The sequence below is a fragment of the Rhinopithecus bieti genome, unplaced genomic scaffold (genome assembly GCF_001698545.2).
Source record: "Rhinopithecus bieti isolate Rb0 unplaced genomic scaffold, ASM169854v2 scaffold_32014, whole genome shotgun sequence".
Classification (NCBI taxonomy): Eukaryota; Metazoa; Chordata; class Mammalia; order Primates; family Cercopithecidae; genus Rhinopithecus; species Rhinopithecus bieti.
The window spans coordinates 223,169-250,429 of record NW_016813639.1 but is presented as its reverse complement, the minus strand read 5'-3'; the positions used below and the strand labels follow the sequence as shown (position 1 = coordinate 250,429).

Here is a 27,261-nt window from a genome sequence, read left to right as displayed (position 1 = left end):
GAACATCCATCTACCATGGTTCTGTTGGCATCCAATGATTTATACCAGGGGTGAACAGCTTTCCAAGAAAAAGACTTTGAATTCTGTGAAAGCATATAAAACATGGTCTGATGGACTAGTGTGGTCCTCATGGGGGCAAGAGTTTTGGAAAGAACAGTGCGGGACATAAGAGGAAGGAGCACTCTGTAAGAGAAGGAAGAGCCCAGCCTGGCAAGTTAGACCCAGAAATAGAGCAAGGGCTTCAGCAAGGAGATTTTAGATTGTTGCTATAGAATTTACCTCAACACAGACTTCTAGCAGTAAGTATTACCCTTGGCAAAAGTCATTTAGCGTATTAATTAAAGGAACTGTGAGAGTAAATGGTCTGATACATTAGATCCACACAACCTTACTGTGGGACCCCGTACTGCTGTACCTGAGTGTAATCTAGATGGAGTATTGTCCTTTTCATTTTGTAAGGTCAACTGTTTGGATCTGTAGCCTCAAGGACATTTCAGTTCCAGCTTTACCAGTACAGCTGCAGGACTGTAGCTCATTGACACTAGATGTAGCTCTAGGCATTGCTGAGTTTCCACTCCACCAGTAGACAGGGGATAGCCATGGGCTCAGGAGTTGTTTCAGTTCTGAGTGATACTTCTATGGAACCACCTGCCGCAGAGGCTGTGGAGTCCTAGTTCAGCTCACCAGAATGAGAAATAATGACAATGACTGGCTCAGAGGCACATGTAATATCCCTGAAGTTTTTAGCAAATTGATCTCTCAGAAAAAAAGGCCCTTGCCAGATGACAGCCCTTTGGCCTTGGACTTCCCAGCCTCCAGAACTGTGAACCAATAAATTTCTGTTCATTATAATTAAAAAAAAAAAAAAATGGATCTCTTACATACAGTTAAGCAAGTAGGAGGGAGGGTACTATTGAGGCTTGGATATTAATATTATGTTAAACAATTTTAAATTGGGACACCATTAGGCTGGAGTGGCTTCAAGCAGGTTAAGTTCCTATATAAGTAAACTGAAGCCCAATATGAGTGTGAGGCACTCATATTGCTGGAAGAGTGTAAATGGGTGCAATCTCCAGAAAATGCAATTTTGCAACATCTGTGAAAATTTTAATTACATAAGCCCATTGGCCCAGAATTCCACTTGCAAGAATGTGTCCTACAGATATGCCTGTACCCATAATGAAATTGTATATGCCTTACATGATAAAAAGATTGTAAAGAGACTGAAAAAGTCTGTCAGCTGGCTAAATGAGACTGGTTAAATAAATCATGATAGGTACATATAATGGAATGTCATACAACATTTTAAAACAGGAAGCTCTATAAGTACTGTTGTGAAATAATCTCTAGATATTTTAGGTGAAAAATTTCCAATGTAGTATGTTAACATTTGCAATAAAAAAAGAGGTTAAAAGAATATATGTACATTTTGCTTGTTACAGAAAGGGATTTAGTGGCAGGAGGACAAAGTCGGAACAGAGGTTTTTCACTGTCTACCTTCTTGAGCCATGCATGTAACCATATGCCCTAATTTTTTTAACTACAAAATTTAAATTAAAAAATAAACACACAAAACCCCCGATGCAACAGCAGCAGCCACAGTGGCTGAAGATGAGAGGACTCCTGTGCCAGCCAAGGTGGAAGCAGAAATTACTCCCCAGTCCCCGCAGGAACAGGAGGGCCACACACCCATTTGGTGGCCACAACATTGAAAGCTGAGACAGCAGGACTGGTCTGGACCTCAGGAGTCAAAGACAACACTTGCAGCCAGGCCTGGCACTTGCGTAGGGGCAAAATGTCCCAAGCTCGAGGAAATGGATAAGAATTGCATACACATCACCTGTATTGGGAATGAACAAATGTGTTCTGAATATTTGGAAAAAGCAGACATTCTAGGGGTAGGGAGTTCTAAAGCTTTGGTGCACTTGAATGGATAAACTTCCCAGAGCAGAGTTTTCCAAGCATGGCTCCCTGTGGTTCACCTCTACCAAGCTTAACCTACCTTCTGCTTAGGCAGAGTGAAGAGGCACCTCAGCATAACTCAGATCACAATGGAAACATCTCATTTCTTAAAAGCTGTCAAGGAATTGGTGTGAGGTTTAAAAACATCTCTGAGCTTGATAGAAAGAAGGCAGGCAGTGATAGTTCATGCTCCCTTTCCTCCAGACACTTATCATTTTCCTTTCTCAACCTGGTTTGATATTATGATTTCTTTTGCTTCATTTATTATGTTCTCTTACAGTACTTGTTCACAATTGAGTGAAGAGCTGTTCTCTGCTCATAACCTTGGAAATGGGGGAGTGTTTCGGAAATGACACAACAGAGCATTAAGCCGTGAAGCAAGAAAGGGAACTTCAGATAGAATTACAACAATCATTTGAGAATCTCACTGAAAGCTAAAAAAAGCCACACACATAGAGGAGTGGTTTTAAATTTTTTTTTTTTTTTGTACTTTGTTGAGTTTCCTGCTTTCAGTTTTCCTAACTTAGCCACAGAAAGTGTAGGCATGAAAAACATATTGGCTGGATTTCCTATAAGACTTTCACTTTTTAGAAAACAAGGAAACAAACTCAGATTTTGTCATTCTAGCACCTAAGGCATAGTTCTTGCCTCTTTTCATTACTACACACACTCACATACACCACATACACACACATACACATACACGCACACACATGTTTGTGTTTGGATAGATAGAGATATATGTCATAGACTATTAACTGCTAGGGATCTTATAGATCATAAGTTGATGTCTTCTTTCAGAGATTAGAAAATGAAGGATTAAACAAGTAAAATGAGTGGAATGACCCAGTTGGAATTTAAATCTAGATTTTCTAGCTCCTAGTGAAGGGCTCCTTCACTTGTGAAGCCCTGCCAACGGGCTTGTGAAGTCCCTCTCCTTTTAAGGAGTGTTCCCTTGAACTTAGTACAGTATTATGGTTTCTTGATGGTTCAGACAAGTCCTTGACATGGTGTTCCTTTGGCAGGCACATGGGAACAGAATGGTGTAGCAGTTGCTGTATTATCTCTAGTAGCATGTGACAAAAGAGCTGTTTTGGACATTCAAGCATTCATCTTTTTCCTGAATATCATTTACTCATGCATGTAGAACCTGTGTTACGTTCTGAGGTGCAAACATACTTAAAAGAATATTTACAATAAGATCCCAGAGGGGGAGAGAGAGGAATGAGCGAGCATTGGATATACACCAAAATATTAACCACAGTGGAATTAAAGGCTACACTTTCCCATCTCTCTCTCTCTCTCTTTTTTTTTTTTTTGGTTAATCTTAAATGTCTACATTCTGTATAATGAACATTTATTGCTTTTAGAATTTAAAAAACTTGGCCGGGCATGGTGGCTCACACCTGTAATCCCAGCACTTTGGGAGGCCGAGGCGGGTGAATCACCAGGTCAGGAGATCGAGACCATCCTGGCTAACACAGTGAAACTCCATCTCTACAAAAAATTAGCCGGGCGTGGTGGTGGGCACCTGTAGTCCCAGCTACTCAGGAGGCTGAGGCAGGAGAATGGCATGAACCCGGGAGGTGGAGCTTGCAGTGAGCCGAGATTGCGCCACTGCACTCCAACCTGGGTGACAGAGCGAGACTCTGTTTCAAAAAAAAAAAAAAATTAGAAAACTTATTTTAATTTTAAAATTGACTAAGACATGTTATGATTTAAATATATTTGTCCCTTCAAAATTCAAATGTTGAAACTTAACCCCCAAATGGATGGTATTCAAAGGTGGGACCTTTGGAAGATGATTAGATCCTTGGGAGGCCTGAAATCAGATGTCTGTATTTTTTGGTTACATCATTCAATAAATTCCACTTATGATTTAGGCCAGTTTGAATTGGGTTTTGTAATAGTGTGTATGCGTATACGTCAGGATCCTAGCAGTACACAAATGGCACACTTAATGACGTAACTGAGGAGATAGTGAAGGACCACACACAGATACAGGGATTAAGAGAAACCCGTGAGAACTATAAATATGAGGGAGCCTTCTCATCCCTAGGCCTGAAAGGACAAAGGGAAAAACTGGTTTCCCAGAATGTAAAACTTGGGAAGAGATGTGGCTGTAGCTTCAGGAGAGGGCTACCTGACAGGAGCTGTGGCCTCCATGAGCAAAGCAGCCTGGGAAAGCAGGAAGGGGACCAAGAAATCAACACTCCCTCCCCTGTTTCCTCCCACTCCTCAAACTCCTCTTGGTGGTTCCATTGGCTGACCTTGAGTGGAAGTTAGAGAGAAGGGAGGCCATTTGAACAGTCTATTGAAGTTAGCCTCTTGGACACTGAGCATGATGGAGAGGGTGAAGAGAGGATCTGGAGGGGCCATGGAGAACATTCATCATCCTGTGATTCTAATACAGTCATGCATTGCTTAACAATAGGGATGTGTTCTGAGAAATGCCTTCTTGGGAGACACGTCATTGTGTGCACACCATAGTATACTTACACAGACCTAGAAGGTGTGGCCTATTATACACCTAGGCTACGTGCTACAGCCTGTTGCTCCCAGGTCACAAACCTGTATAATATGTTACTGAACTAAATACTGTAGACAGTTGTAGCACAGCAGTATTTGTGTATCTAAACACATGTAAACATAGAAAAGGGACAGTAAAAGTACAGTATTATAGTTTTATGGGACTAACGTCGCATATGCAGTCTGTATTGACTAAAATATCATTAAGTGGTACGTGACCGTTTATTTTTTACAAAGTACCCTGGTATACTAAAAAACAGTTGATAAAGAAATGACTATAATGATCATTACAACAGAGTGATTACCTTAAAGTATTAAGTCACTCAATCCCACTTATTGAGCATTCATTGTTTTGAGCACTTTGAAATAGTGCAAGGAATTTAGAAGTTATATTTGTTCATCTCAGGGGATAACAACCAAAAGGGTACATAAATCCTGGAATAAAGACTTTTTTCCCCATATACTCCCAGGACTAAAAATGTTGCCTTTTAGTCCCGTTTAGAATTGTCTTTTGGATTTGCTGATAAACCCTCTTATGTCTGTATGACTTATACAATCAGATATTGGCTGATGCATTCAGATCCCTGTGCTGTGAATCTTTATTTATTTATTTGCTTTCTCAATTAAATGAATGGTTTTGGTGACAAACCACTGGTGTTAACACAAACAGCTAAGCTGATCATTTAGGAAAAGCTCAACATTAAAGGATTCTAAGTCTATTGTTAGGCTATGGCAGTAACTCCAATCTCATTAACAATTAACCATTCAATCTCAATCATCACCTAATTCATAAGAAAAAAACTACCATAAATAAAAAGTTCTTGACTGGGGGAGTTGCTCATGCCTATAATCCCAGAAATTTGAGAGACCAAGGCAAGAGGATTGCTTGAGCCCAGGGGTTCAAGACCAGCCTGGGTAACATGGAGAGACTCCTTCTCCACAAAAAATGCAAAAATTACCTGGGCCATGGTGGTGCATGCCTGTGGTCCCAGCTACTTTTGAGGCTGAGGTGGGAGGTGGGAGGATTGCTTGAGCCTAGGAGGTGGAGGTTGCAGTGAGCGCCATTGCACTCCAGCCTGGGTGGCAGAGTGAGACCCTGTCTAAAAAAACAAAACAAAACAAAACCACACACATGTTCTTTCTGCTGTTTGGAAGGAAGCTATTTCTATTTATTCGGTGTTTGGGGACCTAAATATGTGTCTGAAAAGAAAATGTTGCTGTACTGCAGGATGTGATTGAAGTCCTGAAAATATCAGGAAACTGCTCTCATTTGTTATTTGTCAAATTGTGCTAGTGCTTTCTGTAAACACTTGTAATCTCTGTTTTTGCAGGTGAAAGAAGACTGAAGCTGAGTTCTGTTATCAAAGCAAAGTGCTGTACTGTATTTGAAATAACTCTAGCAAATACTGTGCTTCCTGGATAGAACCTGTTGGATTACTCACACAAATGTCAAAGAACAGGTTGACATTTTAGCAAGTGATCAACCTGGCCCATATAGTTTTTACACTTTGCAGGGTTCAGAGAGCAGTCGAATGTTGTTTTTAGCCTATGATCCAAAGCAGCGAATGACAGAATCTACCTTAGAACATAAACAGGCTTCTGATTTATAACACAAGGCTAAACATTGCCTTGTAGATATTGTGTGATGTGTCCAGTTACATTAATGAAATAGCTTTGCAACAGTGTGGAGTCAAGACTTAGGCTTAAAACAGAGAATTTGAGGATTGAGATAAGTCCAGAGAAGCAGCAGGATGGAGTGCAGATGCAAGAGAAAAGCTATGTCAATGCCATATTATAAATATAGCTCATAGACAGCATATCCTAGTGTGTGTCTGAAGAGGCCTCTGCCCTTGAGGAAAGGGGAGATTATGACCTTGTCCCCCAGTGTCATTTGCATAAATTCCTAGAGACCTTGGGGCAGTGAGTAGGAGATTGGTTGAGATGATCATTATAGGAAAATTGAATAACTTAACGTATGGATATCTTCCTGTTACAGGAAATGCTTAGGAAGTGAGGTACTCTGAATTTAGAATGTGATGGCCTAAGGGATTCGGAGTCAAGAAGCAGGACATGGGATGAAGATACATCCGCTGTCAAGCTGGTCATTACAACAGGGAGAAATATCCTTCCACAGACTGAGATTGGTGAGACTTCCAAGAGTTGAATGATGGTCCCATTGGACGAAACTCTTTGGGGTGAGTTTGCTTGTGTGGGAAAGACAGAACTCAGAGCCCTAATTTAGGCAAACTGCAAGATGGGTTCAGCAGGAGAAAGTGGCTGGAAATGGAGAGGGACCAGGAGCCAAGTGGGTGACTATCTGCCAGGCGCTCTCCTGAGGGTACTCATCTTCCCTTGTGGTGTGACTAGAAAGAGGGATTCCAAAGCATGGTCCCTTCTCCTCCACCTGGCACACATCAATGCTTCCCTCTTTTCCTGTGAGCCAAGATAGAAGGTCTGGTCCAGAATGGACGACATGGGTGGAGGGGTGAGTCAGTATTGCTTTTCATTTTGGTGACTGGACTCAGTTTAAAAGATGGATGTCTTAGGGCAGTAGATAGCATGGTTTTCCTAGCTTTGTTGTCACAGGTGATAGAAGCTGGACCATAAGTTAGGGTCACAGCTCCCTTGATTCTCCTTCTTTGTTCTCCTTCCTCTTTCACAACTCTCTGTCCTAGGTACTTTTAGTCAGGCTACAGATGGAATTTTGGGCATTTGCTCTAGAGAGAATTTTCCTGGGTAGCTTTTGTGTTAAACAGACTTCGTTACGCATTTTTCTTTGCTTGGGGCCTCTCTCTCCTGACACAGATGCACGGGTCCCTTGTAGCCCCCAGCCCCCAGTGTTACACATTAGTGGCACAGGCTAGGTTTTGACATTGGTTTCATGTACCCAGTGAAGAGCACTTTCTCTAAAACAGTTTAATGGCAGGACATATATGGTTATGAGCACAGAGGCCTCCAGTGCTGGAGCATCCGTTGCTGATCCCCAGAAGGGAGACATACTCTCTTTTTGTGTTTCCAAAGGCATACTCTTAGGAGGCAGATAGAAAGATATACAGTTAAGAAGTAGGGTTTTTAGGTTCTGTTAACAGCTGGTTTATTACCTTTTCTGGAACTTTCTCACCCTTTCTGCAGTGAAATAGGCTATTTCTCTATGTAGGAGTACACCTGTGGGGGAAAAAATGTGTGGAAACCTAACTGTTCCCAAAAAAGGAGCACGAAAAGAAGGACATCTGAGATTGCTGAATACTTTTTAGAGGACAAAGAACTTAGAATGTTGAGAAGCGACTTACAGGGAATGGGCTGATAAAAGACTTGAGTGTCATCTAGTATTTACCCTTTTTTCCTCAAACTTGAGTTAGCTGAATACACACACACACACACACACACACACACACACACACACACGAATATTGCTGCTTATGATAAATGCTCTAATCAACAAAATTTACTGGATCATAAGCTCTGCAAAGGTAGGGCCTGTGGTGTTCTCCTTTTATGCTTAGCCTGTAGCACCAGGCCTGGCACATAGATTCTTAGTAAATATCTACTGAGTGAATGAATTGTTGAACAGCTCGTACTGAAGAACTGATTCTGATAATCTGTGGAATACTTCAAAAGAGAATGAATACAATGCATATATTAAAAGAGGAAGCAGTCTGCAGCCACTGCCACCTCCGCCACCACCAGCTATGCTGGTGAGCATCCCCAGGCAGCTCGTTGGAAGTTGTTTTCAACCATATCCAGCCCTGGCCAAATACTCCTATTTGTCACACATCCAATGTGAGGTCCCTTCAGCTATAAGGTGGGCACCATGGTGGAGAAGTTTGACTGTCTCTACTGCAGGGACCCCTTGCAGAGGAAAAAGTATGTGCACAAGGGTGACTACCACTGCTGCCTGAAATGCTTTGACAAGTTCTGTGCCAACATCTGCATGGAATGCTGCAAGCCCATCCGTGTGGACTCCAAGGAGGTGCACTATAAAAACTGCTTCTGGCATGACCCCTGCTTCCACTGTGCCAAGTGCCTTCACTCCTTGGCCAATGAGACCTTTGTGGCCAAGGACAACAAGATCCTGTGCAACAAGTTCTCCACTCAGGAGGACTCTCCCGAGTGTAAGGGATGCTTCAAGCCCTTTGTGGCAGGAGATTAAAAATGGAGTACAAGGGGACCATCTCGCACAAAGACTGTAGCAACTGCAAGCAAGTCATGGGGACTGGAAGCTTCTTCTCTAAAGGGAAGGACTTCTACTGTGTGACTTGCCATGAGACCAAGTTTGCTAAGTATTGCGTGAAGTGCAACAAGGCCATCATCGCATCTGGGGGAGTCACTTACCAGGATGAGCCCTGGCATGCTGAGGGCTTTGTGTGTGTTACCTGCTCTAAGAAGCTGACTGGGCAGCGTTTCACTGCTGTGGAGGACCAGTAACACTGTGTGGATTGCTACAAGAACTTTGTGGCAAAGAAGTGTGCTGGATTCAAGCACTCCATCACTGGGTTTGGTAAATGCTCCAGTGTGGTGGCCTATGAAGGACCATCCTGGCACTACTGCTGCTTCCACTGCAAAAAATGCTCCGTGAATCTGGCCAACAAGCACTTTGTTTTCCAGAAGGAGCAAGTATATTGCCCTGACTGTGCCAAAGAGTTGTAAACTGACAGGGGCTCCTGCCCTGTAAAATGGAATTTGAATTTTGTTCTTTGTGTCCTTACTCTCTGCCCTATACCATCAGTGGGGAAGAGTAGGCTTTCCCCTCCTTAAAGGTCTCCTCCTATCTTTTCTCTCATTTGATGGTATTACTCAAATAAGGGCACACAGTGATCATATTAGGATTTAGCAAAAAGCAACCCTGCAGCAAAGTGAATTTCTGTCCAGCTGCAACTAAAAACCGAAAACGTAGGCAGATTGACTCTTCTGCATGTTTCTCATACAGCAGAAAAGTGCTAGTCATTTAGCCACTTAGTGATGTAAGCAAGAAGCAGATGAAATAAAGACCCCACTGAGATGCCTCTTGCGACTCAGCTGGGACCTACCGTGTACTCATGCGACATGCAAGAGTTGTAGTGGCTGCTTCATCTCGCCGCTCACCCTCTTCTGTGAGCAGGAAAAGAACTTACTGACGTGCATGGTTTAACTTCATCAAAACTCTAACCTTCCTTCTGTTCTTTCGTGCTTTCAAATGACTAATATGCACTTCCAGAAAATTAACATTTGAACTTAGCTGTAATTCTAAACTGACCTTTCCCCGTACAAATGTTTGATTTCCCCATGAGGCGTGTTTTCTGAGCGTTCCTACCATAAAGCATGGAACATGCAGGTGATTTGGGAAGTGTAGGTAGATCTGAGAAAACGAACCTATTTCAGAGGAACATTGTCACAGCAAATACTTCTGGAAACTTAACAAAACTAACCCTGCCATCCTTTTTATTGTTTTTAATTAGGAATATTTTTGTTTTAATTGATAGCAAAATAGTTTATAGGTTTGGAAACTTCCATGAAAATATTCTGTTTATTTTATTTTATTTTTATTATTTTTTTTTTGAGATGGAACCTCGCTCTGTCGCCCAGGCTGCAGTACAGTGGCACATTCTCAGCTCACTGCAACCTTCACCTCCCAGGTTCAAGCAATTCTCCCGTCTCAGCCTCCTGAGTAGCTGGGACTACAGGCCCGTGCCACCACACCTGGCTAATTTTTGAATTTTTAGTAGAGATGGGGTTTCAACATATTGGTCAGGCTGGTCTTGAACTCCTAACCTCAAGTGATCCACCCACCTAGGCCTCCCAAAATGTTGGGATTACAGGTATGAGCCACCATGCCTGGCCTGCATGAAAATATTTTAGCCCTTTCAGATGTTCCTGTAGTGTTGAAATTCATCCTACGGAAGTACTGTGAAACTCTACAGGGGGAGTTGAGCAGGTGCCAGGGCTCTCATCAACATGGATATGACATTACAGAGCAGTGGCGAGTTGAATCCCTTGTAACGCAGTTGTCTGCTCTTTGTTCATGTGTTGATGAGGACCACAAAGTCCCTTCTACTGCGATTCCTAGGAATTTTCCTCAAGAGGAAATGCGGATTTCCACCTACCACTTACCTGAAATACAGGATCACCTACTTACTGTACTCTACATTATTTTACAATGTAGTATAATGAGACAATATCAAAAGTAAGCAGGTAATGACAATGTGTACTAACATTCTTGTAGGAGTGGTTAGAGAAGCTGATGCTTCATTTCTACATTTTGTCAATAGCTATTATCATCTCATGTTTCAGTGTATCCTTACGGAAATAAAGCAGCACATGAATTTAAAAAAAAAGGAGGATTAGTCCAGGAACTACAGAATGATTAACTTACTTTTATACTGTAAAAAAGTTAGTATCCCCATGATGTTTCCCCAAAATAGTTTGAAAATAATTAGAAGACTTATGAATTATAGTGTGCGTCTCTCCTCTCTTACCACGGACTGACAGCTAACATATCGACATACCTCATTTTACTGTGCTTTGCAGATATGCATGGTCTTACAAATGTGAGGGTTTGTGGGAACCCTGAGTTGAGTAAATCCTATGGCACCATTTTCCCAACATCATATGCTCACTTTGTTAGCATGTTTTTTTTTTTTTTTTGTGTTGTGTAGTCTTGCTCTGCTGCCCAGGCTGGAGTGCAAGTGGCCGGCTCTGTCAGCTCTACTGCAAGCTCCGCTCCCGGTTCACGCCATTCTCCTGTCTCAAGCTCCCGAGTAGCTGGGGACTACAGGCGCCCGCCTCGTCGCCCGCTGTTTTTTGTATTTTTTAGTAGAGAGCGGGGTTCACCGTATTAGCCAGGATGTCCGATCTCCTGACCTCATGATCCGCCCGTCTCGGCGCTCCCAATGTGTGTGGGATTAACAGGGCTTGAGCCACCGGGCGCCCGGCGCTGTTGAGGCATGTCATGTTTTAGCAATATTTTTAAATTAAGGTATGTACACTTTAAAAGAGATAATGCTATTGCACACTTAAACTACGGTATAGTATAAACATAACTGTTATATGTACTGGGAAACCAGAAAATTCCATGATTGCAGTGGTCTGAAACTGAACCTCAAATATCTCTGAGGTATGCCTGTATATTAAAAAGGTGGGAATAATTTTTTTTTTACAGTAACCAGGTGTTTGATGCTTTTGTTTTGATGAGAATAACTTCTAGCGCTATGAAACAAACAGCTATTTAATTCAACAATCAGTTTAGTAAACTTTGTAACCCTAGCTAGCAAAATAAAGTCACCTATTAGGAAATGAGCCAAAGAGGAAGGTGAACTATTTTTAAAATGTAGTTTAAAATGTATATATAGTTTAAAAATCTAAAAGCATTCATATTTTTTCAAAATGGCATTCAATGATGGTCAAGTAAACTATTTCCTTTATTAGGGAGATGAGTTTCTCACACCTGCACAATGACATCCTGTGGCTATTATCAGACATATCGGAGACCTTGGACCTTGTGTTGATTTATGTAGAGGATTCCCTTTCCAGAGGATAAGCTGGATACGTACAGTAAATTGACTGCAACTCTCTATAAAACAGATCTTTCATATATCTGTAGTAAAATAACAGTGTACATATTTACCATAATGAGAAACTGCATTTGCTTGAAGTATAATACATTTTTAGTATTAGTGGGCAGAGTAAAATATTCCATATATTTTAAATAACTAATGGAAATAATTTAATGGAATTAAAAAATTTTCATGTATTTAAAAATATACTGTTGTTTTGTTTTGTTTTGTTTTGTTTTTGAGACAGAGTCTTGCTGTGTTGCCCAGTCTGGAGTGCAGTGGCATGATCTTGGCTCACTGCAACCTCTGCCTCCCAGGTTCAAGTTATTCTCCTGCCTCAGCCTCCCGAGTAGCTGGGATTATAGGCATGAGCCACCATGCCTAGCCCTATACTGTTTTTTAAACATTGGTATCCATACTTACTCTATAACTCTTATAGCTATATGTTGGCTGTTTAGTAAACAGATTTTTAAAAACTTTTATTATGGAAAACCTCAAATATATACAAAAGTAGAGTGAACAGAATAGTGAAACTCATGTAGTCAAAATCCAGCTTCAATAAGTATCAACTTATGACTGAACTTATTTCATCCATAGTCCCAATGATCTACCTACACCCTACCTGCTCAATGGATTTTTGGAAGCAAATCCTTGTCATGATATTACTGGGAGAAACACTCTTTCTTGGGACTCTTTTGTTTCTACACATTTTGCTGGGTGGACCAAGAGACTGCAAGGCCCTAACTATTCTTTTACCAGAACCATTTCTCAAGGTTGATTATGCAGCTGGTAACCTTAAAAAATAGGTAATCCTTCCTTCCACACCCATCATCACCCCCAAACAAAGAGCAGGCTTGCTTACTGCTTGCTATGAAATTGGTGGTTTCCCCAAGTTGTGTTCCTCAGCTGTGCAACAAACCCAATGTATGGGCAGGTAGCCTCTGGGCCCCTCTGTATTGCTCCTGTAGCACCTGGGGGCAAAAGGAACCAATACACTTATGCTGATGTTCATGCTGCTACTGTGTGTCATAAGTAATAAAGTTCTTTGTCTCTGACCCAAGAGGCTCATGTGTTTTGCCAGTCTCCATAAAATAAAAACAGGCTAATTTATTAGGTTGGAGGCAGAATCAAATCTAATCCCAGACACAACAAATTTTAGTATATATTTTTAAAAAATAAGAAGTCTTTTAAAAGCCCACAATACTATCCTATTTTAAACAACAGTAATTTTAATATCATTGAATATCCCAAATTGTGTTCAGATTTCCCTGTTTCATTTATTACAGTGTATTTGAAAAGGATTTAAATAAGTTTCATGATTATATTGGGTGATTTAAATTAAAAAAATTTTATTTTAGTAAAATTTTTTATTTTAAAATTTGTAATTTTAACATACAAGTTGGTGGTATTAATTATATTCAAAATTTTGTGCAACCATCACCACTATTTCCAAAACTTTTACATCTGGGTGATTTGAATCCTAAGTTTGTTTTTTTTTTTTGAGACGGAGTGTCACTGTGTCACCCAGGCTAGAGTGCAGTGGTGAGATCTCGGCTCACTGCAATCTCCACCTCCCAGGTTCATGCCATTCTCCTGCCTCAGCCTCCCAAGCAGCTGGGACTACAAGCGCCCGCCACCATGCTTGGCTAATTTTTTTTTTTTGTATTTTTAGTAGAAACAGGGTTTCACTGTGCTAGCCAGGATGGTCTCCATCTCCTGACCTTGTGATCCGCCCACCTCGGCCTCCCAAAGTGCTGGGATTACAGGCGTGAGCCACCGTGGCTGGCCAAGTAACTTTCTTTTAATCTACAGGTTTTCCTTTTCCCATTCTGTTTGTCCTTGCATTTATTTGTTGGAGAAAATCAGGTCATTTCTACTATAGTTTCCCACAATTTGGAGTTCTACTATTTTTATAACTGCAGTGATGTTTAACATGTTCCTTTGTTCCCTGTATTTCCTGTAAATTGGTTTTTCTATCTATAGGTTTAATTAGACTCAGGTTAATTTTTTTTGGTAAGACTTTCATTCATATTGGATTTCATGGATTTCCATCAGATGGAACATAATATCTGGTTATTTCTCTTTTCGAGATGTTAGCAGTCATTTATGATTATTGCCTAGATTACTTACATTTTAGGGGTGCATAATGGTGATATTCAAATTCTATTATTTCTCCTTAATAGCTATAATACTTCCTAAAGGAAACAGCTGCATAGTACTCCATTGTATGGATATTTACTCAATCAGTCTAAACATATTTTGTAAGTCATTGTACCCTATTTGTCAAACATAATTTTATTGTGATGATTTTCCAATGAGAGAAGTTTTTGTTGTTGTTTCTTTTTTATTCATAAAGAGTACAGAGTACGCTTCAAGTCTAAAGTGGCATTTGAGAAAAGTTAAAAGTATTCCTATATGATAATGTAAATAAAAATCCTCACCCTCCAAAATAATCTGTTGTAAAATGTCCCTTTTGTTAAAAGGTACCCAGGAGTCTTTAATCTGGGAAGAAGGCAATCTTGGTAGGGACAAGCAATTTCAGTTTTATTTTCTTCCAATGAAGAGTACCGAGAGCTGGGGAGGGCCTCCTTTGCATGTGTTCTTCTGATTCTTTTTTAAATGCATGGATCTAAAATTAAGCACAGTGGTTTTTTCTGGTGATAGTACATGCCAAGATGTCATATCGGAACATTTTCCTTAGAGCAACATTGAGACATATCTGTGCAAATCAATCAATTACCAACTCAATGGACTTATTTAGCAGGAATACGAAACTCAAAAGTCATCATAGTGATTGAACCTCATTATCACTTTGCCACTAAAAATACTAAGCATTTCTTTTTATTCCTCACCACAGCATCTGTAACTCACACCTGGCATTTTGTGAAACTTCTGTATGCTGGGTAGTATAGCAGGTGAAATGTCACATGACCAGTTCTTCGGTACACTGAGGATCAGATGAATAAAAAGAGGGAAAGAGGAAGTGAAGCATTTTCAAGTTATTTTAGTAAAATGTTGCCACTCATTATTCATTGGTTTATTGCCATCTTAAATAACTTATAAAAAAAAAGACATATTTTTGAAATATGGGAGGATTTTCTCTCTGTCCATGTCTCTCTCTCAGCAAAGGGACCAAGAGAGTAAAGTAACAATTCACAAATATATGTGATGGTTTGATACAGTTTTAATGTCAGAAGAAAACCTGTTGTCTTAGTAAAAATGAAAGAAATGGAAGCTTAACTAAATTAGGCTTACAGGAAAACGGTATTTCAAAAGTCCACCTTCCAAATCAAAAAGTGAATGTGGATAGCGTGCAATTTGTGTTTACTAAATGCAACTTAATTTGTTTGTTTTAGTACTCCATTATTGTGAAATAAATTACTTCAAAACGTACTGGCTGAAAACAACACATGTTTATTATCTCACAGTTTCTGTGGGTCAGAAATCCAGAGTGGCTTAGCTGGGGGCCTCTGGCTCAGGATCTCTCATGAGCTGCCATCATGGGCTGGAGCTGAGGCACCTTCAAGTTTCCTTACATGGCTGTTGGCAGCCTCAGAAGATCCATTTCCAAGTTCATGTGGAGCTCTCCACAGGGCTGCCTGGAGACAAAGAATCTGGCTTCCTCAAGAGTGAGAAATCCAGAGAGAGAGATAGAGCGAGCACCCAAGACAGAAGCCACAAAAGTGACATCCCATCCATCACGCCTTCTGTGTTCTGTTCGTTAGAAAAGCCTCAATACCCCCAGCCCACCCTCAAACGGAGTAGATCCCACAAGGGCTTGAAGACCAGGATGCAGGTATCTTTGTGGGCTGCTTACCAGAATTTTTTCATTTTAAATAGAAAATACATTCTCATGGTTTAAAATTCAAAATGTACAAGAATGTATATAGTAAGAAGACTTCTTCATATCCCTGTCAGTCAGTCCCCTCCTTGAGCAAATTGTCATCATTTTCTTGTTTATCCTTTCAGAGACATTCTGTTAAACATCAAGCTGAATACGTGGGATTCCACAGGGTGTGAGCAGAGAGCACTCCACCTCGCCAGCTCAAACCTGCTTTGCAGAGATAACTCTTCCCCACCCCTTGGATGAAATCTTAAGTGGGTACTACGACTTTTCACCTCCCTCTCAGATAATAAGCAGTCCTCCAGTCACTCTCAGTCATAACATAGTTTTATTTCATAAATAAAATACCTAGTCCTGAGTAATAGTCAAACTCGATTTTTTATTTTTATTTTTTTGAGATAGAGTCCTGCTCTGTCGCCCAGGCTGGACTGCAGTGGCACAATCTCAGCTTACTGTAGCCTCCGCTTCCCGGGTTCAAGCAATTCTCCTGCCTCAGCCTCCTGAGTAGCTGAAACTACATTCACGCGCCGCCATGCCTAGCTAATTTTTTTTGTATTTTTAGTAGAGATGGGGTTTCACCATGTTGGCCAAGCTGGTCTTGATCTTCTGACCTCATGATCTGCCCGCCTTGGCCTCCCAAAGTGATGGGACTACAGGCGTGAGCCACTACACCTGGCCGAAACTCGAAAATATGAGGTTAAAGCTTCTCCCCTTCCCTAGCTTGTGCCTGCTTCAGGCTAGAAATCTGGATTGAGAAAAGTTGGAGCCGTGGTCAGCTTCTCCATTTCTGTTCCGTACTTCTCCCTGTTCTCTTCTGCCTCTTTGTGGTTGCCTTTATCTCTCTCAGGGTTTGGGAATGGAAAATGAGTGAAGAAAGGGAGGGAGCTCTTTTTTCAGTTTCAGCTCTTTTGGTTTCTTCAGAGATTTCTTCAGGGAAACATCCATCTGCAGCTTTCTTGATGTTTGCAAATCTCCCCTTCATTAGCATTTGCTCCTAAGGATGCATCTCCAGTCATTTGGTGCTGGAATCATTCAGCCCTGACAGGGAGGCCCCTTGGGCAAGTCTCCTCCGTGACAGCTCCAGGAAGGCTGAGTTTCTCTCCTCATTCTCCATCCATTCCTGGGAAATCCTCACACATCCCTTGTAATATCCTAGGCTTGTTGGAAAACTGGCTAAGACTATTCTTCCTCCTTGAGAGCTTTTAGTTTCTCATACTATCTCGCTCAATTCCTTTAGGAATTATTGTATCCTGGGGACAAAAAATGCTCATTGTATCACTCCAGGAATTAGAATCCAAAAGAGGGGATGTATCTGCTGGTTGATCAAATGCTTGTCTTATAGGAAACGAAAGAGTTTTCTTGTAGAACATACTTCCCACATGCTGAGAGACCTTTTAAGACAAAATAATTATAGTAATTAATTCTATGATTTTTTTTCATTAACTCAGCATTAAACACACATGTCAGAGAGGCTGAGGTAATTTCAGGCATGGAGCATCTATTAATATATAGTTTGGGGAGGTCACAGTTGTAGGATGTGGTGGGCTTTTTCTTTCTCTCAGAATCATACTATTTACAGATGTAAAACAGGGTATCAAGGTGGCTCTAACCAGGGGTAGCTGAGCAATAGGGGAATTACTGAGGGGGAGAAAAGTGGATGGCGAGGTCAGGATGGTAATAGTGGTGGCATGTGAGGAGGAGCACAAATGACATAGGTCTTTGGCTTTGGCTCTGAAGGCAATGGGGAGCTATTTTAGAATCTTGAGCAGAAGAGTGACACGATCCATCTTATATATTAAAAGGACCACTTTTTACTGTTTTGTGAATCAACTCTGGGTGGGCAAGGGGAGAAGCAAGGAGAGCAGTTAGAAGAGAATGCACAATTTCTCAAAGATTTAGAACCAGAAATACCATTTGATCCAGCAGTCCCAATCCTGGGTATTTACCCAAAGGAATATAAATCATTCTATTACAAAGATACATGCACACATACGTTCACTGCAGCACTATTCACAATAGCAAAGACATGGAATCAACCCAAATGCCCATCAGTGATAGACTGGATAAAGAAAATGTGGTACATATACACCATGGAATACTATGCAGCCATAAAAGGGAACAAGATCATGTCTTTTGTAGGGACATGGATGGAGCTGGAAGCCATTATCCTCAAGAAACTAAGGCAGGAACAGAAAACCAAACACCGCAAGTTCTCACTTATAAGTGGGAGCTGAACAATGTGANCTCAAAGATTTAGAACCAGAAATACCATTTGATCCAGCAGTCCCAATCCTGGGTATTTACCCAAAGGAATATAAATCATTCTATTACAAAGATACATGCACACATACGTTCACTGCAGCACTATTCACAATAGCAAAGACATGGAATCAACCCAAATGCCCATCAGTGATAGACTGGATAAAGAAAATGTGGTACATATACACCATGGAATACTATGCAGCCATAAAAGGGAACAAGATCATGTCTTTTGTAGGGACATGGATGGAGCTGGAAGCCATTATCCTCAAGAAACTAAGGCAGGAACAGAAAACCAAACACCGCAAGTTCTCACTTATAAGTGGGAGCTGAACAATGTGAACACATGGACACAGGGAGGGGAACAACACACACTGGGGCCTGTCAAGGGATGGGTAGTGGGGAGGGAGAGCATCAGGATAAATAGCTAATGCGTGCTGGGCTTAATACCTAGGTGATGAGTTGATAGGTGCAGCAAACCACCATGGCACACTTTTACCTATGGAACAAACCTGCACATGTACCCCATAACTTAAAATTAAAATTAAAAAAAAGAAGGCCAATACAGTCATCCAATGAGAGATGATGGTGCCTGAGACCAGGATGGAGTAGTGGAGGTGGTGAGAAGTGGTGTGCTGGGGTTGGCTAGCTCACAAGAGCCAATTATTAAATGTTTAGGAAGTTTGCAAGCCAGTTGTTAAATACATCATTATTAAAAATTAAGTCAAAGCATCACATTAAATAAACTATGCTCAACAAAAGTAATACATGCTTAAGACTCATCACTTTTTAATTGTTTTTACCTAATTTTTACTATTATTATTACTTCTACTGCTGACGCTATTTACACCTATTACATCTGAGACTGTATCTGGTAGAAATACTCCAAAGTGGGACGCTGCTGTGCGTCTCTCCCCATTTCAGGATAGTCACCCCCAAGTGTCATGGGCCCGGAGCGAGGAGGGCAGCACTCCCAAGTGAGATGATGATTCCTTGGAGGATGACAGTATTCAGTGACATTAGGAGTTTGTCAGCCATGGTGGGAGTAATTTACACCACAGAAATTGGAGATACTACAAATTGGGGCTCATTTGTTTTTAAAGAGAACTACTTGTTAAACACTTACCAGTGCATCCTTGCTTATCATCTTCCCAGTTATATCTAGGAATGTGTACCACCATCCCATCCAATGTTTTCAGGGTCCCTCACTTCTATTATGTCCTCAACCACAGAGGGAAAACAACTTAATAAAGAAGTTAAGTAAGTATTATTTATATTACAACATGATAAAAGTAACATATTTGTATTAAGCTTCATGCCATTAATACATAGTTAGTTATATAAAATCACCATACCTGTGATTGAATTTTTAGTGCTGGCCCTAGCTTTAATCCCATAGTTCCTCGAAGATGCTCTTCTGTGAGTAATGGCAAAGTTTCTCCATCAATTGCATGATCTTTAAATACCTTCATAAATACAAAAGGTGTTAACTTTTTCTGAATGTCTTTTTTTTGAAAAAGTTCTTTTGCCACCTAGGTATTGTAGTTTTGGAGAAAACATTAAGACTGCTTGAGGATGACAGAAAAATTTGTAAAACCTTTTTTTAGTTGCTCTCTTTTCTATGCTCAGTAGCACATTGCTTGTGCTCTTTAACAACCCTTGGAATCAACTGCAATTATCTGTTTATAGAACTCAGTTCCAACCAGGAATAGTGATTATTTGAGGGCCAGGTCCATGTCTCATTGACCAATGTAACCCTAACACAGAGGCTGGCCTATGGTAAGAAGATGTAAAATAAATATTGCTGAATAAATGAATGAATGAGTAAATGCTCTAAGTAAAGGAATGTGGGTAAAACCTGTCACGGATAAATTTCATCTCTCACATTTACAGCTGTGGTATCTGCTGGCCATGCCTTAGATGCATGGTAAAGGCAGGAGAGGGAAATGCTGCAGGGAGCTTTCCCTGGCAGACCTTTCCAGCAGGTCTATTCGTCCTGACATTGCAGTGGACTTCGCATGCCATCCTTCCTCCGAAAGCCAGGAAGGCTGCTGGTGAACAAAGATTCCAGGCAGATAGAGGGATACAAAATCTAGGCAGATTGATAGGACCATAATTTCATGATCTTCAACTTCAACTTGCCTGGAAATCCGTCTATATTCACTATTGAGCTTTCTCTCCCTTCTACTTCAAGCTAGCTCCACCCTCATCAAACTTTAGACTTTGTAGGCAGAGCCTTCCCTCATTTTCAGTAGATCATAGCGCTTCCTAACTAAAAAAAAAAAAAACACAAACAAAAACAAAACAAAAAAACACAGTAGATAAGAACTCCCTCTAATTCTGACCAATGAACCAAAAACCTTTATTTTCTCCCACTGTCATGATACAATGGAAGAGAGGTCTCTCCACCATTTAAAGGCGATCTCTCCACATATACTGTGGGTCCTCACCCCTCGCACTTCCAGAGGGGATAGATAATCCCCTCTTTTCTCTTCAGTCTCTCCTCTTCTGCTGGCTCTTTCCCACTGGCATTTAAATAAGTCTCCACCATCATTAAACAAACAAAAATAATGAAAATACTCAAACTCCATTTCCAAATACTGTCTCATGTCTCTTACTCCCTTCACAGCCAGATTTCTCCAAAGGGTTTCGACGCTCCCTGCTTTCACGTTCTCATTTTCCAGTCATTCTGCAGTCTCAGGGAATCTGAGCTCTGCCCCAGCCATTCCATTAGGCCTGCTTTCCTCAGGCTTCCTGGTGCCTCTGTCGTACCAAACATGCAGTCATTTTGCAGCTGTTCTATTTCTGAAGTTCCTGGCTGCATCTGACATTGTTGACTGTGCCTTCATGAACAGTGCTCTTCCTTTCCGTCGTAAGGCTGCTCCCTCCTGGCTACCCCTGTTCTCTCCTTCAAGGTCACCTTTGCCAGCTCCTTTTTCTTTGTCCATTTTCATAGGTTAGGGTTTCTTAGCCTTCTGACTCAGGTCCCCTTTGGTCTTCCTGATTAATTTCAGCTTTACTCAGCTTCAGTAACAGGCTGTATATGCTGAAGGCTCCCTAACTTGTATCTTTAACTCAGAAGCTAAGTCGTGCCAATTTGGCCTGTTACATAGTTTTCGTTGTGCTGTGACAGGGCAGCACTGAGTTCCAATACAGAGCCCCACAATTACTCTGTTCCCCCACCCACAAAAGCACATATTCTCTCTCCATACCACGTGGCCACTTCTGGGGGATGGCAGAGGGGTAGTGTGGGCAATTCAAGACTATCTTTCTTACCCCCTTCAGTACCTCTTTCAGTGATGTGAAGTTAAAACCAGGTACTGTGGGCTGGGCACAGTGGCTCATGCCTGTAATCCCAGCACTTTGGGAGTCTGAGGTTGGTGGATCACTTGAAGTCAGGAGTTCGAGACCAGCCTGGCCAACATGGTGAAACCTAGTCTCTACTAAATGTACAAAAATTAGTCGGGTGTGGTGGCGGGCATTTGTAGTCCCAGCTACTTGGGAGGCTGAGGCAGGAGAATGGTGTGAACCTGGGAGGCGGAGCTTGCAGTGAGCTGAGATTGCGCCACTGCACTTCAGCCTGGGCGACAGAGCGAGACTCCGTCTCAAAACAACAACAACAACAACAAAAACAAAAACAAACAGGTACTGTGATCGCTCACCTGATTTTTCGTTCTTATGAAGGTGTTTTGCGTGTGTGGATTTGGCCATCTTGCCCTGCCTCCTCAGGTTGTGTTCTTATCTGCCTGCCCCCACTGCTCCCACCCTGGATACAGCTCCATTATTGCTCATCGGAAGAGGCTTCCCCTCTGTCTTGTCCTCTTCAACTTGTTTTCATAAAAGCAACCTGAGTGACCTTTCTGCAATATAAAGCTAATCATGCTGCTACCTACTTAAAACCTGACTACCTCCGGGACAAAGTCACAATCCTTCACTGGGTCTTCAGGGCTCTGTGACCTGGCCCTGTCTACTTCTCCAGTCTTGTCTTGCTGTCCTCACCTCTCCCACCTTGGCCCTGGCCCTCTGTAGCACTGAGAACTACTCTCAGAGTCCCAACCATATTAAAGTTTTCTCTGGCTTCTGGCCCTCACCTGGAAATTCTTCCTTTACCTCCCTCCCGCCTCACCTCTCCTCTTGACTTTCAGGTCTCACTTTAGAGCCTCTTCCTTTAGGAGGCCATGAGTCCCTCGTATGTGATCCCCCCCATGCTCTGTACCCGCCTTTCACAACACACTCATATGGATGTGAGATCACTCACTGGTGCCCTCTTCTGGACTATGAGTGCCACAAGAAGAGGAACCCCATCGGCCTTGTTTCCACTGTGCTCCAAGCCTCAGAGGACATGACTCAGGACCAACTGAAAAGTAGAATCTTCTTGGAAAGCTCCTGTACTGGGAACCTTGTGTTCTCATAGATTTTAGTCATTTACAAACTATATGTATGTATATAATTTTTTTCCACAAAATGCACCAGTGTGGAGAAAGGACTGAAACGTCCAACTCAAAACGTACTCTCCAGAGCCAATCCCAGTATTCATCTATGCAAATGTTACACCTCTGATTGTCCTTTGGCCTGGTAATTAAGACTGACCAACTGTGATGCCTATTGCTAGAATGGACAACTGCTGAGGAATTCAGAAGGTGATTCAGCAGGAACATCTCCATGCTCTGAAACTTGTGGTCTTTGCTTTGGTTTCTACTACAGAAAACACCAAAGACATCTAAGGCCACCCTGTCCCCTGTCACCAGAACTTGCTGCTGGCCATTTCCAATCCATCTCACACCATTTGGAATTGATTGTGCTACTTCTCTATCTTTGTAAAAAGAAGTTTCACTTATTTTGTGTTGAGAATTACAAGTGGGAGAAAGGCATTGTGTCTTCCACTGTACAGCGTCCATCCCAAACTGGTCAGTGCACTGCTCCACAGTGGCCAGGACACTCAGGAGCCACTGGTCCATGGCGTCCAGACGAGGATCAGAGAGCACTGGGGAGAGGGGGTCATGGGCCATGGCAGATTTTAAAGCAGACTTTAGCACACCATTCTTTAGGTAGTTTCGTCTGTTCCAGGTAGAAACCTGAGTGATGCCACACTGATAGAGAGAGGCAAGAATGCTTCTTTCATCCAGCAAGGGGTTCCCAAAGCTTTTGTTGTTATCAAGAAGGATGAGCATACTAGCACCCTCATTATCTTGAAAGTTCTTATAGTAATGGCAGTCAGCATTGTCAATCAGGTAATTAAAGACAGCTGTGTTAATGCTGCCCAAGAGGCACAGGCCAGAGTCATAAAGGGACGTTTTCTTCACAACCTCAGAGTGGTTCTCATCATACTCCCATCCGGCTTGCCTTTTCGGTAAGTCCTGGCCCACGGATGTCGGTGTTTCTAGAGAGGGCACACATCTGGAAGCCAAAGTGTGACAGATTTTTCCATTGTGCCTCCATCAGCACAAGCTGGTTCTGTTTCTCAGCAGTAATAACACTTCCCATAAAAACAAGTATTATTTCCTACAGTTCGGAAGGGGCTCGACAGCTGCTCCACGGGAACAGGCTTCATCTCTGTCTGAAGATGAACAAATCTGCCCACCATCAACAGGGTTCTGGGACAACCACAATCCTGTCCAAGTGAAAGGCCGCTGCCTTTGCACTGTGTCTATCATAACCGGCATATGGTTCCCTTCCACTACATAGGCTTGGCTATAGTACTTAGGTTTGAAAACAACTTTCTGTTCCCTTTCAAGGATCAGTAAGCCTTTCAACTGTGTCCCTTTATAACCCACATCAGCGTTAATAATTTGCTTGGTGGCCATGGCACGCATGATTGTCCCCAGCTCTGGTGTCTCTTCACGGTACACTTCCTGGGGATCCACCCATTGGGCTGCAATCTCCCAGGAAGACTGCAAGGTGTGGTCCAACTTGGGTGACAGCTCCATCTGCAAGCCAGCCCTCATTCGGTAAAAAGTCCTCAGGTGATCAAGTGGTGAAACGCCCCTTGGCAGCTGATGTATCTAAGTTGTCAATCAGGAAAACTTTGGTGAAGATAAAGATGACAAGGAGAATTGCTAACAGCGTGATTCGCTGCTTTAGCTTCACGTTGACCTCTTTTATTCTCCCCGACCCACTCTCTGACTCACTCGTCAAGGAGAGCCGGTGGTAATGGTTAGTAAGGAGATTCCATCATTATACACATTGGTCCATTTGTGGATGCACCTTCCACAGTTCCTGTTGGGCCCTAGGCTCGCTCGTGGCTGCCCATGCAGTGCAAAGCAGCATGGCCCCCAAGGAGGGGCAGCCCCAGGCTGCGCTGATCACCCCAGCCACTGCTGCCACCACTGCAGGCCCCACCATTCCCTGGCCCCCTCTCTCAGCACTGAACCAGCTGTCCCCCACAAACTGCATTAAGTAATTATTTCTTTTCCTATTTTAATTAAGCAAATTATAGAAAATGGCTAATGTAAATTAAAGAGCCAAGTGCAGTGGCTCACACCTGTAATTTCAGTTACTTGGGAGGCTAAGGCTGGAGGATCACTTGAGCCCAGGAGTTTGAGACAAGCCTGGGCAACATAGTAGACCCCCATCTCTTTTAAAAACATTAACTGGGTGTGGTGGTATGCACCTGACAATTTGTGAGCATCCAAAGGAGGAACCACGTGGGTAAATTTTCAAGCAGAGGTAGGTTGGCAGCCAGGGACTGAAATATGTGAGGACCTAACCCTCAGCCATGGTGGATGTACTCAGGGCCTGGGGTGAGGACACAGACATGTCCCTGTCACTCAGATGTACCCCTTTCTTTCTCACCAGAGCAGTTTGGGCCATGTGTATGATATAAATGTGCATATATTTTCAGTAACTTCAGTTATTTTTAGAGAGAGGATATTTTATCTGCTGAGTCCTCTGAACTAGACATTTACTTGGAACGAAATATGTTGCAGGGTCTCCTGATTGTTCCTTAACAGCTGAGCCACCAATCCTCTCTCTACACCTATTTAAAAGAGTTCATTTGCACTCAGGGCTTTGAGTTTTAGTTGTTATTTTTTTTTCTGCTGAATTTCTTTTTCTACTTACAGGAGATGAGTGGTGACAGCTTGCTGAGTAGGCATCTAAGGCAGAGGTGGGGAGTAAGAGGATAGCTGGGGGACAGTGGGTTTAACGCCAGCTAATCCCAGCACCTTGGTCCAACTCATTTAAAGAAAGGGGATATGGGACTGGGCGTGGTGGCTCATGCCTGTAATCCCAGCACTTTGGGAGGCCGAGATGGGCGGATCATGAGGTCAGGAGTTTGAGACCAGCCTGGCCAACATGATGAAACCCTGTCTCTACTAAAAATACAAAAAATCAGCCGGGCATGGTGGTGGTGTGTGTCTGTAGTCCCAGTACTCGGGAGGCTGAGGCGGGAGAATTGCTTGAACCCAGGAGGCGGAGGTTGCGGTGAGCGGAGATCACACCATTGCACTCCAGTCTGGGCGACAGCAAGACTCCGTCTCAAAAAAAAAAAGTGGGGGGGCCATGAGTAACACCTGATGGGACATTTTAGACAAGGGTCCTTGTGAGAGTGGGGTACAAGCAGTGCTGCTTCAGGGCTGTTGCATCCAGAGGGCATCCCCCCATTTCTGTATAAAATAACGTCACAGAGCATAGCCGGCGGAGAGGGGGGGCAGGCACAGCAGAGCAGTAACATCTTTCAGTTGATGCCACCTGCTGTCACTTGGAGGGAGTATACTTTAATGGTGAAACTAAAGCAGAACTTGATCCTAAACAAATTTGAGACATATCTAGGGATAATTGGTACCACTTCTTGGGGTGGGGAAGAGGGTGCTGACATCCTGTCCGTGAGAGATAATGAGTCAGCAGAGCGAGTTTGGAGTCCTCTTGTTTATGTGACTTCTGTGTACCCACAGGGGACATTTGGGATTTTAAACTATGAAAAGCATGTAATATTATTTATTGCAAGAGCTATTATTATAAATTGCACTTTTCTGACTGTGGATCACTAAGAATAATCAGCGTTCAAATTCAATGTGCCAGATCTCAGCAATCACATGCTTATTAAGTAAGGGGTTGCTCTTCTGGTTGTTACCAGAATTTAACAACTTAATTGAACCTGTGGTTGACATGGCACTTGAAGTGGTATAGATAAATTTTAAAAGTGGCTTATCCATGACTAATGACTAATTTAAAAAAATAAGGTTATAACCACTGAACAGGGGAGAGTAGGCCAAAAACTTTTTATCAGGTTACACAAAAGACAAAAACGGGTGACTTGAAGAAGACAACTTGCTGATCATAAGTAACTTGAAGTTTGGCCCTCTCTTAGGTGTAATAAAGAAATTTGTGTGTATTGAGTACTTACAAGGTGCCATGCACTCTGATGCTCACAAAAATCCTCTGAAAATGGATTATTATGATTATCTTCATTTTACAGATAAAACAACTGAGGCACAGAGAAGAGAGGCAACTTGTCCTAGGCCACACAGCCAGAAAATAGAAAAGCCAGGATTTGAATTTGTACTTTCTGGCTTCAGAAGCTATACTCTTAGTAACTACTTTATATAGCTTTTCTGTAAGTCCCATAAATGGAATTAAAAAAATAATAATAAAAAGAAAAAGAGTTAACAGCATCTCACTGTAGACAAACATTTCACAAAACAGACCTGGAAAACAATCAGCTCTAGTATGAGTTAATTATGATGTAGTTAAACCTTAATGTCCTTTTCTTGCTTGCTTTTCCTTTAACATGCAAACCAAAGATAATGATACTAGATTTACTAGGTATTTTATTGCTTCAAATTGTATTATTAAATAACTCAAAGAAGTAAACTATACGCATGAAAATGTAGCATTGACATAAACGTCAAAATTTTACCAACCTATGACTTTTGTCATAAATTTTTCAATACTAGTGAGGCTGCTTTTGTTTCTAACCACCCTGATACTTCATTAGAGTTTTTTAAAATGGTATTTTACACCAGATTGAATATGTTGTATGCATTTTTATATATTGTCCCAGAATAAATACAGAATTTAAAATAATGAATTTCCTACTTTTCAGATATTGCCTTCTTGTTCTTTTTAGAAAGAAGTATATACTCCTGTTACTTACAGTGAGTGACCTAAACTTCTGCACTTTTTTTTTTTTTTTTTTTT

The 27,261-nt window shown here is 41.8% G+C and overlaps 1 protein-coding gene and 2 pseudogenes across 2 annotated transcripts in view; 1 reads left to right on the top strand and 2 right to left on the bottom strand.

The window, feature by feature from the left end:
- The first annotated feature begins 8,281 nt into the window (after positions 1-8,281).
- Positions 8,282-9,138, top strand: LOC108513138 (four and a half LIM domains protein 1 pseudogene; annotated as a pseudogene).
- Positions 9,139-16,408: 7,270 nt separating this feature from the next.
- SAMD7 (sterile alpha motif domain containing 7) overlaps positions 16,409-27,261 on the bottom strand; it is a 32,103-nt gene continuing 21,250 nt past the window's right edge. For both annotated transcript variants that reach the window (XM_017848794.1, XM_017848795.1), the window contains exons 8-9: positions 19,479-19,589; positions 16,409-17,255 (exon numbers count right to left, since the gene is read on the bottom strand). In XM_017848794.1, coding sequence (XP_017704283.1) covers positions 17,067-17,255; positions 19,479-19,589 — 300 coding nt within the window. In that variant the 3' untranslated portion in view covers positions 16,409-17,066. The remainder of the gene's footprint in view (positions 17,256-19,478; positions 19,590-27,261) is intronic.
- Positions 22,975-24,390, bottom strand: LOC108513130 (glycosaminoglycan xylosylkinase pseudogene; annotated as a pseudogene).